The following is a 13,226-nucleotide window of genomic DNA, read 5'->3' as shown; positions in this document are numbered from 1 at the left end:
AACTTTGTACTTTCTAAATACGGGAAAGTTCTCTTTATTCTGAGGTAGTTGTAAATTTGAATCTGGTTGTGCATCCGGCTTGCATCACTTGTCAGGGAGTCTTGGTGTTAGTTACAAAAAGCCCTATTTAATTATGCTCAGTATGAAAGTGGATAGAAACTTAAACTTGTGCTAATATAAATAACTTTGTTTCCTTAAGAACAAATGCCTGGGTAAACTTGAAAATTGATGAGGATTACTCATCTTATTCTACATATAACTCACTGAATCGCACTCTTTAATTTTGCATAAGAAAAGATATACATATTGGACAAGGTACCCAGAAAATAATTGGTACCATGGAACTGCACCCCAGGAGGTAACAATGTCTGGAGAACTCCAGAAAGTTTGAGGGTTATGTTGTTCAATAATCTCCACTTTGAACCATTAGTCTATTTCTGTGCTGCAACACTCTAATAGTTCATCAAATCTATGTTGCTGATTTTCCTTCATGTGTCACTTAGACTAATCTCTCGCTGCTATTCAGTCCTCAAATTCTTTGTGATTATTGCAAATTTAAGGCCATCTGTTACTATCTTGCTGATAACTGAATCAATCTGCCATCTTGCATACAAACATATGAATTAGGAGCAGGAATAGGCCACTCAACCTCTTGAGCCTGCTCTGCAATTCAATAAGATTATGACTGATCTAACTGTAACCTCAACCCCACATTCCCACCTACCCCCTAAAACCTTTCATCCTTTTGTTCATCAAGAATCTGTTTACCTCTGCCTTAAAAATATTCCAAGATTTTGCTTCTAGTGCCTTTTGAGGAAGTGGTCCAAAAATGTACCACCATCAGAGGAAAGTTCACTTAATTTCTGTCTTAAATGGATGACCTCTTGTGTTTAAACAGTGACCCCCTAGTTCTAGATTCTCTCACAAGAGGAAACATCCTCTTTACATCCACCTTCACATCCCCTACTATACTCCTTATACATCTATAACTGTGTGGCCAAATTCCCCTCCAACTCGATTTTCAAGTTTGCTGACGACACCACCGTAGGGGGTTGGATCTCAAACAATGATGAGACAGAGTACAGGAATGAGATAGAGAATCTGGTGAACTGATGCGGTGACAATAATCTCTCCCCCACAATGTCAACAAAATGAAGGAGATTGTCTTCGACTTCAGGAAGCGTAGAGGAGAACATGTCCCTGTCTATATCAACAAGGACGAAGTGGAAAGGGTCGAGAGCTTCACATTTTTAGGTGTCCAGATCACCAACAACCTGTCCTGGTTCCCCCCCCCCCCATGCCGACACTATAGTTAAGAAAGCCCACCAACGCCTCTACTTTCTCTGAAGACTAAGGAAATTTGGCATGTCAGCTTTGACTCTCTCCAACTTTTACAGATGCACCATAAAAAGCATTCTTTCTGTCTGTATCACAGCTTGGTATGATTCCTGCTCTGCCCAAGACTGCAAGAAACTACAAAAGGTCATGAATGTAGCCCAATCCATCACGCAAACCAGCCTCCCATCCATTGACTCTGTCTACACTTCCTGCTGTCTTGGCAAAGCAGCCAGCATAATTAAGGATCCCATGCACCCCGGACATTCTCTCTTCCACCTTCTTCCGTCGGGAAAAAGATACAAAAGTCTGAGGTCACATACCAACCGACTCAAGAACCGCTTCTTCCCTGCTGTCGTCAGACTTTTGAATGGACCTACCTTGCACTAAGTTGATCTTTCTCTACACCCTAGCTATGACTGTAACACATTCTGCACTCTCTCCTTTCCTTCTCTATGAACGGTCTGCTTTGTCTGTATAGCGCGCAAGGAACAATACTTTTCACTGTATGCTAATACTTTTCACTGTATGCTAATACATGTGACAATAAATCAAATCAAATCCTTGTCAAGACCCCATCAGGATCTTATCTGTTTCAATCAAGTCACCTCTTACTCTTCTAAGCTCCAGTAGATACAAGCCTAGCCTATCCAACCTTTCCTCATAAGAAATTAGTCTGGTAAATCTTCACTGAACAGCTTCCAATGCATTTACAGCCTTCCTTAAATAAGGAGACCAATATTATACACTAGTCTCCAGATGTGGTTTCACCAATGCCCTATATAACTGAAGTATAACTTCCCTACTTTTGCATTCAATTTCCCACACAATAAATGATAAGATTCTATTAGCTTTCCTAATTATTTGCTGTACCTGCAAACTAACCTTTTGTGATTCATGCACCAGGACACCTAGATCCCTCTGCATCTCAGAGCTGTACAATCTCTCCCCATTTAAGAACATAAGAACATAAGAAATAGGAGCAGGAGTAGGCCATCTAGCCCCTCGAGCCTGCCCCGCCATTCAATAAGATCATGGCTGATCTGACGTGGATCAGTACCACTTACCCGCCTGATCCCCATAACCCTTAATTCCCTTACCGATCAGGAATCCATCCATCCGCGCTTTAAACATATTCAGCGAGGTAGCCTCCACCACCTCAGTGGGCAGAGAATTCCAGAGATTCACCACCGTCTGGGAGAAGAAGTTCCTCCTCAACTCTGTCTTAAACCGACCCCCCTTTATTTTGAGGCTGTGTCCTCTAGTTTTAACTTCCTTACTAAGTGGAAAGAATCTCTCCGCCTCCACCCTATCCAGCCCCCGCATTATCTTATAAGTCTCCATAAGATCCCCCCTCATCCTTCTAAACTCCAACGAGTACAAACCCAATCTCCTCAGCCTCTCCTCATAATCCAAACCCCTCATCTCCGGTATCAACCTGGTGAACCTTCTCTGCACTCCCTCCAATGCCAATATATCCTTCCTCATATAAGGGGACCAATACTGCACACACTATTCCAGCTGCGGCCTCACCAATGCCCTGTACAGGTGCATCAAGACATCCCTGCTTTTATATTCTATCCCCCTCGCAATATAGGCCAACATCCCATTTGCCTTCTTGATCACCTGTTGTACCTGCAGACTGGGCTTTTGCGTCTCATGCACAAGGACCCCCAGGTCCCTTTGCACGGTAGCATGTTTTAATTTGTTTCCATTGAGATAGTAATCCCATTTGTTATTATTTCCTCCAAAGTGTATAACCTCGCATTTCTCAACGTTATACTCCATTTGCCATATCCTCGCCCACTCACTCAGCCTGTCCAAATCTCTCTGCAGATCTTCTCCGTCCTCCACACGATTCACTTTTCCACTTATCTTTGGATAAGATGTTTTTATTTTTCTGCCAAAATGGACAATTTCCCTTTTTCCCACATTATAATCCATTTGCCAGATCCTTGCCCACTTATTCACATCTTCTCCACAATTTACTTTCCTACCTATTAGTGTAATCAGCAAATTTTGCAACCATATCTTTGGTCCCTTCATCCAAGTAATTTAAATCAATTGTAAAATTGAGGCCCAGTGCTGATCCATGTGGCACACCACTCATTCCATCTTGTCAACTAGAAAAATACACCTTTATGCCTATCCTCTGTCCCTTTGTTAACTAGCCAAACTTCTGTCTGTCAATATGTTACCCCTATTCCATGAGCTTTCATTTTTCGCAATAACCTTTTATATAGCATCTTGTCAATGCCTTCTGGAAGCTTATCAAATGCCTTCTGGAAATCTAAATGCAGTGCATCCACCAGTTCCCTTTTATCCACAGTACATGTCACTTCTTCAAAGAATTCCAGTGAATTGGTTAAATATAATTTCCCTTTCACAAAACCATGTTGACTCTGATCACTAATTTTTTCCCAAGTGCCCTGCTATATAATGAGGGTTAACATACTAGAGGCCTTTTCTGTTCTACTGGAACAAAACCCTTTGTTAAAACTTTGTTCTTAACTATAACTTCATAGTGAGAGGATTTGAGTAGAGGGATGTATTACTGCAGTTGTATAGGGTGTTGGTGAGGCCACACCTGGAATATTGTGTGCAGTTTTGGTGTCCTTTAACTGGAAGGATGTCCTTGCTATAGAGTGCGTGCAGCATATGTTTTCCAGGCTGATTCCTGGGATGGTAGGTTTTTCATATGAGGAGAGACTAAGTTGGTTAGGATTATATTCATTGGGGTTTAGAAGAGTGAGAGGGGATCTCATAGAAACGTATAAAATTCTAACAGGATTTGACAGGGTAGTTTCTGAAAGATTGTTCCTGATGGTGGGGAATTCAGAACAAGGTTTCATAGTTTGAGGATAAGGAGTAAATCTTTTAGAACTGTGATGAGGAGAAATTTCTTCACCCAGAGAGTGATGAATCTGTGGAATTCACCACCACAAAGTAGTTGAGGTAAAAATGTTGTGTGATTCCTTGGCCTACTCCTTCTATTTCCATGTTTCTATAACCCTCTAATCCCTGGTCATGTCCTGGTGAATATATGCTGCTGCTTTTCCATTGCTCTAAAATATTCTATGTAACCCTGTGTTCAAACTGCATGTGACATGCTTTACCGCAGCCTCAGGTCTTGTACAAATTCAACATTATAAAGTTATGATTTTATTTGCCAGCTTGTCCTTTCCATTTAGTCTGAGTAAGGTTCCTTTTATTTTGCCATGTTTTACTTTTTCCAACCAAGTACCATTCTCTTCAATGTTCTGTTTTTATCGTAAACCTGATTTTATTATGGTTACCTTTTCCTCAAATATTTCCCTATTCTTCGGTCACCTCTGTACTCCACTTCATTAGGGTCAAGTTATACTTTCCTTTTGGAGTATCAACTCATTGAATAAGAAGACGATCTTGAATGCATCTCAAAAATTCCTTTTCCATTACAAGTATTTTCTACACCTATCTGCTTTTGAATAAATAAAATCCTCATTTGTAACTCAGTTGTTTATACATGCCTTTCTAATCTGTCCACAGATTAGATCTTTAGTTTCATTTACACTATTTAGTATCTCTCATATACTTCCAGTGTATAGAATCATACAGTGCAGAAGGAGGCCATTCAGCCCAAGGAGCCTGCACCAACAACAATCCCAGCCAGTGACTGATCCCTTGTTATTATATAGTTGAATTCAAAGACATTTTGTTTGCATCACTACTCAGTTAGATCCTTATACTCTAGTGCTGCAACTTTGGCTATAATCAATATCACTGCATTAATATTACTACTAGCCTCTTTTTTTAATCTTTCATCTCTCTTCTAAGGAGGCCTTGTGGTGCAATAGGTAGTGTCCCTGCATCTGAACCTGAGCCTGCAGGTTTGAGTTCATTAAGAACTTGATGGCCACATGTGCATTCAGAATGTGGCCAAACAGGTTGACTGTCAACCTGAAAATCCTTCCAACACGTCTGGCGAATGACAGCAGAGAAGACTTCTGGTCAGCCGTGCAAAAAACCAACATAAAAGTGTGTGTTTTGTCTGTCTTCTATATTTCTAGACGTCAGAAGTCTTCTAGTATTTCTTCTAGTTTTTATATCAAGGGATATTTAATTACCAATCCTGACTCTCTCTTTCCACCCCCCCCCCCTTCCCCGAGCTGCAATTAATATTTAAATGTTACAATTTTCTGCTAAATAAGTTACGCTAGTTCACCAATTTTGCTTTATAAACCCTGCATTAATACTGATAAGCCTATTCTGCTGCTAGCAATTAGATAATTTGCATAAAGTGTGCAGGCACCTACATAATCCTTGTAGGTGATCCTTGTGCATCTGCCTTGTGTTGAAGCAGGAAGGAGTGCAAGTGGATGAGTGCCTTGAGTATTGAAGCATTACCTTCCTATTCCTTCAGGAGGTTGGCCCACTATAGCTGAAGATTTAAAGCCAAAAAAAATGATGGCAGATTTTTGAAGTTGCTTTCTTAAGGGCAATAAACTGGTATGAGTTCTAATCTCCATATTTGCAACATACAGGAGTAAATTCCCTTGGCTACAGAAAAGGTGACAGTGGCAGGAGAAGACATAATCCTGCAGTCCTGCCACTTTCAATGAAATTAGGATGGAAGGGATTGGGGGTAACTTGCATCCACCTCTTCTCACCAGGACTTGCAAAGAATGAAACAGGTTCCTGCCGCAAAATTCTCCCCTGGTACCCCCATCCCCTCCATCCTGCAGTCACTGTACTTCACTAGATTGATCAGGAATGTGTAGAAAATTGATTTAAAACATTAAAGGGTGTGTGATCTAGTGCTGGGAGAGCGTGGAGACCATATTGTGGAAGGACTCTTTTTGCATAAGAATTGTGGGAACATTTTGCAATGCTGAAATTGGATGGAAGGTCAACTGGTTGCAGGATAGAAACTGCAAAGTTTGAGAAGTTAACATGATTTGTAACAAGCTCCAGGATGGAATGGATAATGTTTTGGCTAATTGTAGATTTTATAGGTATCCAAATCTGAGTGCGGTTACGTGTTTGATTGGCAGGCCAAATATTTGTTTGATGTGATCGAAAGTTATTTACATTTTAAAAGTAATCTGAGGCTGTGTTCTGCAATTCAGATTGGTAATTGGCATTTTAGAGGGAATGACTGTAAATATCCACTTGCAGAAATTGTCACGGTTAATGCAATGTATTATTTGAAGGTATATATTTGAATTTTTATCTGGTTATATGTATAATTCTCAAATTACTAAAAAATTATATTTCTTTTGCAGAAAATTGATGCTCAAGCTATTGAAGAATTCTACGGTCTGACTTCGGACATTTCAAAAAACTCAGAGTCTGGATATATTTTATTTTATCAATCAAGAGAGTAAATTGTAAAGTACTGGCCTGAATAATCAGGTAGATGAATAGTTAACTCATGCAAAAGTGCTCAGGCCGTTGCCAACATATATTGTACTTTCAGGGCCCTTTTTATAAGGCATCAGAACCGGAACTATGATCATACTCCAGGCATTTGTAGGCTCCTGGCAAATGTGTGATCCTATGATAGAGTTCTGTAGGTCGGAGTAGCTTGGGCAAGGGAATATCCAGTCAAAATACTAACAAAAGTAATGCAAGTACGCATGCAAGACTGAATATGTCTTTTCCTAATATATGACAGTAAGCCAGTAGATATGGTAGTGTTCCAGATTTTGTTCACTGAGGTGCATTTTCCTTTACTGAACCCATATGTGTTTATTTCACTAATATCAGACCTTGATGAAGAGGCAGTCTTCTCTCTTCCCCAACCTCCTCTAAAACTATGTTGAAGTGAAAGTTTGCCTGATCTAAAACTACTGATAATTCATTGGATTGCGGAGCAGAATTGATGGTATTTTGGTTGATGTGTTTTACTCCCAGTGAAAATGTAAATGCAAATATAATTGCATACTTCACATTGTGACTTGATTTTTCATGTTAAAGTCCTTTAAAAAGGCAGACTGTTATACAGTAGGAATATGTCACAGAACATGAAACTTGATTGGTTTGATTTATTTAGTTTTTGAAGCAGTTAAGTAATTACATTTTCTGTCTTTTGCATGTGTATTAAGGTCCTATCTACTAAAAGATCAAGAGAGTGGGATCAAATGGTTGACATGCATTAATGTGCAGTGAAATGGTTTTCAAGCTAAATTTGAATCTCATGAGCAGTCACTTTTAAATGCTGCAGAATCCTATTTGGCTGTATTTATTGTTTAGGTTTATATTCTGTAGGTGTCTTCCCATTATAGCTGAATAGTGCTAAAGGATCATGTTGATCATTGCCAATAATCAATATGGCTTTTTGGGATGTTATCTAGTGTTTTGTTTTAATCATATATTTATGGGAATACAATAAATGTATATAGATGGTATAGAATGGCATTGCTGACAGATTTGAGAATTACTGTATTTTATTTTTGGCAAGGTGAGTAAACATATTGGATGGCATATATAACTTTTAAAAGGAACAAAACTGTTTAACAGAAATGCTTAGTCACAAAACTGAAGCCAAATTCTGTACACGTTCAATTGTAAACATTGATGGGTGTTAGATACACTAGGTCAGTTTTAAAGTATATATTAATCATGGTTCAGATCAGATTAATTGATTTAGTTTATATTGTGCTAATCAATTTAGGATCTAATAATTAACACTTACCAATTTGAGACTCCCCTATCTTTGGAATTTTTTAACTGTTACAAAATATTTACTGTTCTCTTAGTTACATTGTTTCTAAGCTAACATTCCTGGTTGTAACCTGTAGCCGACATGAGATTGATCTGATATAACAGTATTTTGTCTTGTTCCCAAGAAATCTTGCATCTTGAAAGCAAACTGTGTTATATCTCCCCCCCCCCCCCCCCCCCCCAAACATTGTTGTGGTCCTTGATTGTGTTATAAATTAGTTTATATACACTTGATAATGAACTTCCAAAGTAAAGACTAGCATTTTTTTAAAACAAAATTCAAGGAAACTTAGTGGAAAGGAAACCTCCAACTGGTTCAGCTTTTGCATACGAATGAGAGGAGTGCCGTGCAACAGAGGAAAGGCACCTAGAGACAGTGGTCATTAACAATCTCTCCACAGCTTCTTTATGCAATCTGTGTTTGTGAGCATCATTTTGTTAATTCATCTTGGTTGCATGTTTTAAATTGTGCAGTTATTGTCTTTATGGAAAGATTGGCAAATCTTTATGGAAGGACTAGCAAATGCTGATTTCAGTTAAGTTTAAAGGGAATCTTGTTATGAATTGGCTGAAATTTTTCTGTGATCAAGTTGTCCTTTCCATGCAAGTTCCTATTTTATACATTAGATTTTTACTTCTGACTGATACCTGTTCCACTTGCTTATGTTGCCTAGTAATATTGTACTATTTCTATAACACCAGCTTCAAACAACTGTCTTGATTTGCTGAGAGGAAAAAATCCATGGCGATTAAAATGACCTCTGTTGATCCTCCATATACAGGGACTGCAGTTGCTATATCAACTTGCTAATACATGTAGGAAGATGTGACATACTGAAGACTTGTTACCCCTCTAACCTACCTAATGGGTTTCTTGAAACTGTTTCCTTAAGTGTAAAATGTTTTTTGATGACTGCATTACAGGATTTTTAAAAATTGCCACGGCAATGGGGTGAATTTTAGCGTCCCGCCTGCTACGGAATTCGGAGCGGGCAAGGGGCGGATCATGGAAAGGTCCATTGACCTCGAGCGGGATTTTCCAGTTTTGGGGCGAGCAAGGCTAGAAAATTCCATCTCATGTCTCTTCCAGCACTGGCGTAAATAGATATTACAAGTCACTCGCTAACAACGGCCAAGAGTCCTGGACTGTTTGCTGTATGAATTAACCAAAGCTGGTTGGATCTATCCTTGGTTATTAGACTTGAATCAAATGGTGCAGACCTTTTAGGAAGTAAAATGACAAGAACATTTCCACTATTTATACTCTGTGTCCTAGTCAGTTTCTTTTGATTAGAATTTCTACATCCTCACAGCTGAGTCTTGGTCATGAAAGAGTTTTGACGTTTAGCAGAGGTTCTGTTGTGAATTTGGTGATTATTTCAAGTTCAACCTTTTTCATCTATTAAGATTTTGACAAAGATAACCTGGCTGGCATAACTGTCTTGGTCCCACTTGAGCCCGGTGACTGCTGCCTAACATAATGCTTTCTCTGGCTTTAGCTGTCATTAGCTTCTGCTTAGGCGTATCATATTTAGACAGACCAGTCAATAACAGGCTACGTGTGGTGGCCCTCATTTCAGATGCCTCTCCTTTCAGATGCCTCTCCTTTTTCCTGCTCCCAAAGATTCAGGAAAGTCACTTTTTGGGATTCACATGGAGTGAGCCAAACTGTCATAGTGACGTTGAGCAAGGCAAAAAATTGCTTTCCAATTTTATCCAGCAATTTTAGTTATGACCAGTCATAATTATCTTTCTTTAGCAACGTCCAAGGAAAATGTCTATACAATTGACTTTGTGAAATAATGCTGCTGCTGAGAACAGGAAATGTAGTCCCTTCAATCTATTAATGTTTCAAATTTCTTTGTTTTAATTCCCTTGATATCCTTATCCAACAAAAGAGTTATTGCTTCCTTCTTGAAAATTTTGACCCAGAATCCATGGTCTTTTTAGTGGTGGTGAGGTTGGGAGAGGGAAAGATTGGAGACTCCCTGACATTGTGCTACCAAGTGCTTCTCGATTTCACTTCTGAATGAATGAGCTAGCTCTAATTTCCTTGCTCTGGATTCCCTCCCCAGAAGTAACACTTTTACCTATCGACCTAGTCAAATCCCTCTTCCTGATTTTGATAATCCCTCAACCTTTTGAAACTCAATGTAATGGAAAAGAAATTATGTCTTCATAATTTAACACTTTAGGCTCTGGTGAACCAACAAGAGGAAGGAGGCATGTAGAATGGGGTGTGTGGGGGAGGGAGGTGAAATTGGGAGGCTGCGCACCATATTTAAATAGATAAACAAGGGTCAATTTGGCTTGTTATAAAGTTAGTTCACACTGATAATACACTGCCCATGCAGTAAAACATCCCTCCCTTCCTTCCTACCTGCAGCCTTAAATGCTTCCTACCCAAGAACTCTGGACTTGCCTATTTTCGGAGATCCATTGCTCCTCCTTGTTCCTGGTTGCAGTCTCGGCACTGCTCAGTAACATGCTCTTGGCGCTACTGGGACTGAAGGAGCTGCCGGCCAGTCAGTTGGCCAGCAGCCTGAGGGCGGGACTTCCAGTGAGGCGCGGCAGTCCCGCTCGCCTCTTGCTTAGGCCACCCATAGCGATTTATGATTGTAGAGCGAGCAAATGTGGAGTCTGCCTGTCCCCAACCCTGTAATGTTCAGCCCTCTCTCTGTCTCTGATTCTAGTAACTTGCTCTTAGATGTTAAACCTGCACCTGAAATTTCTCATTTCAATATCCTGAGATAGAGACCATCAGTTACAAATCCAATTATTTTCTCCATTACCATTATAAATAAAATCTTAGATTAAATCCACTGAGTTTCTCCCCTTGATTTATTTTCAGTTTCTCGTGTACAGTTTATATTTTGACCTCTTTGCCAGTGTGTAACAGATATGAAGTACTAATTTTAACAAAGTTGCCATTTCTGTATTGTCTATTATAGTCTTCCATACATCTATCTTATTGATAGGCTCTTACTTCTCTTTACCACGCTTATTCTTTTTATATATTAATAAAACTATATTTACAGTTGCCTTTGACATTCCATGCAGGTTTTTTTTCTTGTCAAGTCCTTTTTCTCCCACCGTTTTAACCTCCTGCTGATTTTTATAGCTGTCTGATGTTTGGGTGTGATTTTTGCAGAGCAGCAAAAAGTCCATCCACTCTGGGACAGATTGGAAAATCCCACTCTGTCTTCATTCTTCACACTATTGATGAACTTTGCCTTGGTTGACTTGCCATGATCTATTAGAAATTATCATTGACACTCTGTTACTCATGCCATAAGTGTTGAGCACCACCTTTCGATGTTCAGCTGATCTCCTAGTACAGTAAGTTGCTTTCCTTTTTTATATCAGGAAGTAGTGTTAAGCACAGCATTCTTAATATCTTTTCACTTTCTCACTGCATGTTTCACTCACAATGCAGGCATAGTTCTCGGGCCTTCCTATTCTGAGTATCATTTAACCATTCCAGTTCCTGTACATTGAAATGTACTCTTTCTGATGCCATGCCAGATATGATGTAGCATATATGAGCCCATTTGAGGTTGCAGCCCCTGAGAGGCCATGTTATCCTCTGTGGCAGGGACTTTTGTATTATTTCAAAGCTTCCAATTTAAAGCCAATAATGGAAATGGCTCACTCATAAGTGTCAAGATCACAATGACAACCCTTTGAGGTGTGACTTTTCAGTTATCTTGTTAGTTGCTATTTGGTACTCGTGTCTCGATCGCTCTTTAATTGACATGATTACCGTTGACATCTCATCCAAAAGGACAGAGATTTAGAACACGAGCATGTTTGATTTATTATTGTCACATGTACTGGGATCAAGTGAAAAGTATTGCTTCTTGCATGGTACACAAGTAAAACATACCATCCATAAAGCACATAAAGGAGAAGGAAAGAGTGCAGAACATTATCCAGGTTAAAATCCCATGGCACCTGAAAAGCAGGAGCTCTCACTATCATGACCAACATTTTCCCTCGACCAATACCATAAAAATAAGCGTCACTTCATCTTTTTGCTAACTGTGGAATGTTGTAGATACGTAGGAAAGCTGCTGTTTTAGTTTAGTGAGCACTACATCTGGTGTGTTACAAATTTTCAACTATTTTTAATCTGATTCATTATTGAGCACAATTGTTTTCACGTTGGTAAAAGTCCGAGTAATCATTTGTCCAGTAGCTAATGTTCTTTGATTTTTTTTTATTGTACATCACAAGCTTACTCAATATATGTAAATCATTTCAGATATGTGAGTTCTTAGATTTAAGACTGTGGCCAGGATTTTCTGGTCCTACCTATGGTAGGAATTGCTGCAGATGGGACCGGAAAATTTGGAGAGCAGCAAAAAATCCATTCACTTTGGGACAGATTGCAAAATCCCAACCCCTTTCTTTCTTCGTTCTTCACACTATTGGTGAACTTTGCCTTGGTTGATTTGCCATGCCTTGAGATTCAAGAAAAGCCAGTTATAACACCGATTCTTCTGATTTGCCGTGGAGTTCTTCTGATCTGCTGCAATTTTTTCAGCAGGTCAGAGAAAGCCCTGAAGAAGTGGCCACTTCCAGCTATTTCAGTGGGGATTCTACCAAGCTTGCAGCAAGATCAGAAGATTTGTGTGAAAATTCAGTGCACATAATGTTTTAGTCTCTTGAAAGTTTCACGTTCTCAGGAAACAACTGCTGAAATTATACCTGTGACAACATAAGACGTTCCATTGAAAGGAGTTATAATTTTGATGTACACATTGTGATGTGCATTAGTAAAAGGATAGACATTTGTCAGACAGGCAATTGTTTTTGTGGAACAAAATTTGAGGCAGACTCATGATTAGCACATTGGGGTTGTAGAAGTTCCTTACCGGTGGAAAAAAGGAGTACATTTGAACTTGTTTTACTTGTACAGTGGTTACATTGTTAGCTAAATAGTTAGCAATGATATTTTTCTTCACACTTAGCCAAGTGGAGTGGCTTGCACACTTTTTACTAATTGTATTGATTACATAGTTCAAACTGGCAAGTGCACTAGTCAGACGCTGTTCTGGTATTTACTCATGCTCATGCCTCTTCTTCAGTTTTCTGTTACTTCCACCCTCCACATACAAATGTATCTGTGTATATAATATGTATTAGATGGTCATCATCCTTGTGTAGTCCTTCTCGTATAATTC

At 39.3% G+C, this 13,226-nt stretch overlaps 1 protein-coding gene across 7 annotated transcripts in view; it reads left to right on the top strand.

Moving 5' to 3' along the window:
• usp46 (ubiquitin specific peptidase 46) overlaps positions 1 to 7,337 on the top strand; it is a 67,474-nt gene extending 60,137 nt beyond the window's left edge. For 3 of the 7 annotated variants that reach the window (XM_078217203.1, XM_078217199.1, XM_078217205.1), the window contains one exon: positions 1,436 to 1,901. In XM_078217203.1, coding sequence (XP_078073329.1) covers positions 1,436 to 1,489 — 54 coding nt within the window. In that variant the 3' untranslated portion in view covers positions 1,490 to 1,901. Of the gene's footprint in view, positions 1 to 1,435; positions 1,905 to 6,599 lie in introns of those variants that run through there. The other 4 variants (XM_078217200.1, XM_078217202.1, XM_078217198.1 and 1 more) reach the window with 3 other exon arrangements.
• Positions 7,338 to 13,226: the final 5,889 nt, after the last annotated feature.

Source organism: Mustelus asterias, chromosome 1, assembly GCF_964213995.1.
Source record: "Mustelus asterias chromosome 1, sMusAst1.hap1.1, whole genome shotgun sequence".
Lineage (NCBI taxonomy): Eukaryota > Metazoa > Chordata > Chondrichthyes > Carcharhiniformes > Triakidae > Mustelus > Mustelus asterias.
The sequence above is the reverse complement of the archived record's forward strand: the minus strand, read 5'-3'. Positions and strand labels throughout refer to the sequence as shown.